Source organism: Ostrea edulis, chromosome 7 (genome assembly GCF_947568905.1).
Source record: "Ostrea edulis chromosome 7, xbOstEdul1.1, whole genome shotgun sequence".
Lineage (NCBI taxonomy): Eukaryota > Metazoa > Mollusca > Bivalvia > Ostreida > Ostreidae > Ostrea > Ostrea edulis.
Window position 1 is genome coordinate 82,361,188 of NC_079170.1, and position 4,494 is coordinate 82,365,681.

General features: G+C 34.2%; 1 protein-coding gene across 1 annotated transcript; it reads right to left on the bottom strand.

The window, feature by feature from the left end:
- Positions 1 to 2,653: 2,653 nt before the first annotated feature.
- Positions 2,654 to 4,179, bottom strand: LOC130048808 (kinetochore protein NDC80 homolog). The gene is made up of 4 exons (XM_056145870.1): positions 4,084 to 4,179; positions 3,765 to 3,851; positions 3,363 to 3,548; positions 2,654 to 2,752 (listed from the first exon to the last, which is right to left on the bottom strand). The coding sequence occupies exons 1-4, from the start codon at positions 4,177 to 4,179 to the stop codon at positions 2,654 to 2,656; spliced, it is 468 nt and encodes a 155-aa protein (XP_056001845.1).
- Between the last annotated feature and the right edge of the window lie 315 nt (positions 4,180 to 4,494).

Sequence of the window (4,494 nt, forward strand, 5' to 3'; positions counted from 1 at the left end):
GTTGTCAGGAAATATAACAGGTAATGGTACACTTTACATCTTTATTATTTTTACATCAATTTTGTTACTAATTATTACAAAAATAAATGAAATATAATTAAAACTCAGTCTTGTGATTGTCACTGTAATGGCACTGCGGTTGTTTCAATAACTACACTGGGTCCAGTTGGAATGGTGGCTCCGTTTGAAACTCGTATACGTTTCCTCTGGCTCCCACTCTTACTTCCTACTTCTTGATTTCTTTTAATTTGTGGCTAATTTAAAGGATCTATAAAATCAAGTTGCACATTTCAAATATACATATTGTTATCTCACATTGCACATGTATCATAATGTAGTGCGCATGTGTACACATCACTACTACACTGTACATGTTTTGTACTACAACCACGATATATTGTATATACTCATATATGTACTTTTACTGTACTAATTACTTCATATGTTATTACTCAATACATACATATACTTGTGCATGTACTTTACTGACTATACAATACACATACTGGTATGATAATTGACAATGTTTTTTCACATTGTTACTAATACTCGTCACTTTACTTGTGTACTCGTGAGAGTTTTACACATACTCTATACTTAAAACTATACACAGTACTTGCAAAATTAACAATATGCAAACTTGAAACCAACTTTACACAACAAAGTCAACAATAAACTGCAAGTGAAGAAATTTGGAAGTTTTATAAATAAACTGAAATGAAATTAATATCAATAATGAAGTAGATAAGCTTACCTCAGAAGTGCTATAGTGGAACCTGTCTGAAGCAATATGACAAACTGAATACCTTACAATGTTAAGAATTTTGATTTACTTTTGACGTCCGTTACTCGTGCCTGCTACGCCCAAACTGACCAAAGCAAACACCGCAAACCAGTTGGAATACTAGGATTTAAAAATAGACCTTGCTTAGTTTGCAATTTCAAACCTGATTTAAACGTATAGGTGAAAGTTGGGGATAAAATTTATCTATTTACCTGAACACAGATTTGTTGATGGACGAACGGAAAGCAGTTTGGACTTTAAATGTGACATCCCTCCCCCTTGAAGAAGTACGCAGTACTTTAAATGCAAACATTTAAGGGACAAACACATTCATACAACACACTCACAAATACAAGTAAAATAAATACTGATTAAAACATTTTATTAACAAAACCACGTTTAGAAATTGTTTTTTTGAATCAATCATACTCAATTCGTATTCACAAACGACTTAAAAAATCTGCACCAACATTATCCTTTCCTTTAATGGAAATAATCCGAAATCTGTATGGTTGCAACATCAAAGCCCATCGCATAAGTCTTGAATTGAGAAGTTTTGAACTGTTGAGATAAAGTAAGGGTTGATGGTCTGTTTCTAAGACGAACTCCCGCCCAGATTCTTTCAACTTCCTGGAAGACATCGTCTGGGAGTGAGGCTTGACCAAATACAACCGACAGGCTATCTTTCGGACAATCCTGTAAATATGATTCAATAATTTCAATGTTGTTTATTACAATTGTTTTGAATGGACAAAAATAAAGCTGAGCAAGAGTTTATACAACAATAAATGAAAACGCGATGTATTCATACACACATGAAAACAAATACATGTATCATAGGGCGGGAAACTATTAAAAATTTGTGATTTTTAATAAATTGAATGAATTGGAATTATAAGAATGAAACAATTTTTTTGTAGAATTTATCGATGTGTAAACTCCAGACATTTTCGCACTTTTATTCAGTTTTCGATTAAAATGTCTGGAGTTTACACATCGATAAATTCTTCAAAAATATTGTTTAATCCTATGATGTATTACAGAATTGTAGGTGTTGATGGAATATTGATTTCGCTAATTATTACGAATAACAGTCTTATTGTCATACCTTTTGCTGTAAGTGGGACAATACCACGGAGGATATATTCTTCCATTGGTCTCCAGTTTCGTCCCTGAGGTAAATGGCTCTTGCTTGACGAACTTGATTCTAATGAAATATATATATATATGTGTGTGTGTGTGTGTGTGTGTTGATTTTACTAATCTCCCGAGGACCATGATGTGAAAAAACACCAATAGTCCGAGGACGTAAATTTCTTGCGAGGACTTTTTTCGCGTCCTTGGAAGAAAATTGTCGGGATTATCATAAAATGTCCATACCAATCATTTGGTGAAATTTGGTAAAAGTCCTCTGTAATATATACAAAACATACAATATAACATTTACAGGCCCTCCCAACTCCTGGGTTAAATATTTTTAGAAGCCTGATCCCGATTTTACTGGCCTCGGGCATCGGGCCGTCGGTAAATGTTGAAGACTGTGTGTGTGTGTGTGTGTATATATATATATATATATATATATACACACACACACACATACACTACGCAAACAAACGTAGTAACGACTATGGCTTATTTATTATAAAAGTAAAAACCAATGACGGACAACTCTAAAACTTTTGAAATGTCAACTAAGCAAAAATCGGAAGATATAGAGTGAAATCGTAAGGCGTATTTTCGGCCTAAAATCGTAAGCCTTACACCAAAATCGTGAGGGTTGGCAGCTCTGATATTAGGAATCCAACTTGGATTATCAAGAAAATTGTATGTCTTGTCTGCTCTAAAAGCGAATTCCCCCCCCCCCCCCCTCTATAAATGAAGTACCTGTGCTTCTGACATGGAATCAAATTTGTCTTCATCCGGCGGAAAGATGAAACTGTCTATGGACATCCCGACCCGCATACCAAACTGAAATCAAAATAAACATCGTAACTTGAAATCCTAGTGGTTTTAGCATACTATTCTAATTACATATACACCTATACTTACTTGTCATGGGCAATCAGTTCAATAAGAGGCCCACAGGCCTTATCAGTCACCTGAGTACTAGTGAAAAAGTATCACTACTACCACAGGCCTTATCAGTCACCTGAGTACTAGTGAACTCACACAACTTGCCAGCTACAAAGCGAACACTCTAACCACTTAGCTATCCCAACTGATTAGAAGGCCCATATTGTTGTGAAAGCTTAATATAAAAAACTTTTCCATGATCGTATTTGTATCACGTTTCCTTTTCATTAAGTATATACAAACCATTTTCTTGATATATGGCATGAAGTTGAACTACTTTATATACATGTACATGTATCTATATATCGAGCAATTCTAGTATGAATTACTCTATGCTAAACGAAACTTTAAATGGCATATCAATGGCGACAAAATTAAATTTTTGATTTAATATAACAATATGTACAGTATGAGTTTCAATCATATATCAGTGTAAACTTGAACAAGCAGACCAGAAGCAGCACAGAAAATATCATTACTGCTGAAATAAGAACATTAACAGTACCTTAATCAAGTACACCATCCAGACAAGAGCTGACAGAATTGTTGGCCAGGTGTGAGGTGAACCCAGCGCATACATGGCTGTTTTGGAAATCATGAATGGATAGCCCAATTCCTTGAAGATTTTGGGGATTTCCTCTTCCGGCTTTTTTCCTATCTTGTATCTGGGTGTCAACATGCTGTACAGGAACTACATGAAGATAACGACACACATGTATAACTTATCAATTTGATTTTTGTGTTAGGTAAATGTTATCAAGTTACAGTACATTACCAAAATAAGTTAAATAGATCTACATTAATACCAAAATAGATTAACTATTTGACAATAGGTTAAACAGATCCACATAGATTTGATGTAAAAATCAAGTTTTGAAGAAATAAAAAGACTCATATATAAATATACCTCAAATATCTGGAAGAAATCTTTCCTAGGAGGGGCCTTGAGAATTCCCGGTGACAACTGCTGTGGGTAACCTTTTTCTGATAGAAACTGATTCAGAAATATACATACATTAAACTTAGCTACAAATGTTCACAGTTACACAATGATAGCACAATGGACACACAGCATTAATTTAAACAATACATTATTCATGGTGAATGGGATTGGGCAGCAGTCTATTTTAACCTGCTCCCTGAAGTGACACACAGTATTCATACTTGCTGCATTTTTCAGACTATATCTACTGATTTCTCGATTAAATGATAGCATGTTTATTTACCTCTACCAATTTTGCAACACACTTCGCTTGAAAATTTTTGTCTGAAATCTTCCTTGGATCCTTTAATGGAACTCCCACGTGACTAGATCTCCTCATCCTAGAGAAATAGATAAATTCAGTCATGTGACTACTACAAAAATAGATTAATTCAGTCATGTGACTAGATCTCCTTATCCTACAGAAATAGATTAATTCAGTCATGTGACTAGATCTCATCCTACAGAAATAGATTAATTCATTCATGTGACTAGATCTCATCCTACAGAAATAGATTAATTCAGTCATGTGACTAGTTTTCCTCATCCTACAGAAATAGATTAATTCAGTCATGTATAACATTAGTACTAAATGCATCTGATTCAGACATGCCTACAAATGACAGTGTGAAGATGGTATAACTTCAAAGTGAGT

Bases quoted from the DNA above. Each gene is read 5' to 3' on its own strand.
- LOC130048808 (XM_056145870.1), bottom strand. From the start codon at position 4,179: ATGAGGAGATCTAGTCACGTGGGAGTTCCATTAAAGGATCCAAGGAAG. The intron at 3,852-4,083 runs GTAAATAAACAT...TTTCTGAATCAG, and splicing joins GTGTTGCAAAATTGGTAGAG to TTTCTATCAGAAAAAGGTTA. The intron at 2,753-3,362 runs GTACTGTTAATG...TTTTGATTTCAG, and splicing joins GGATGGTGTACTTGATTAAG to TTTGGTATGCGGGTCGGGAT.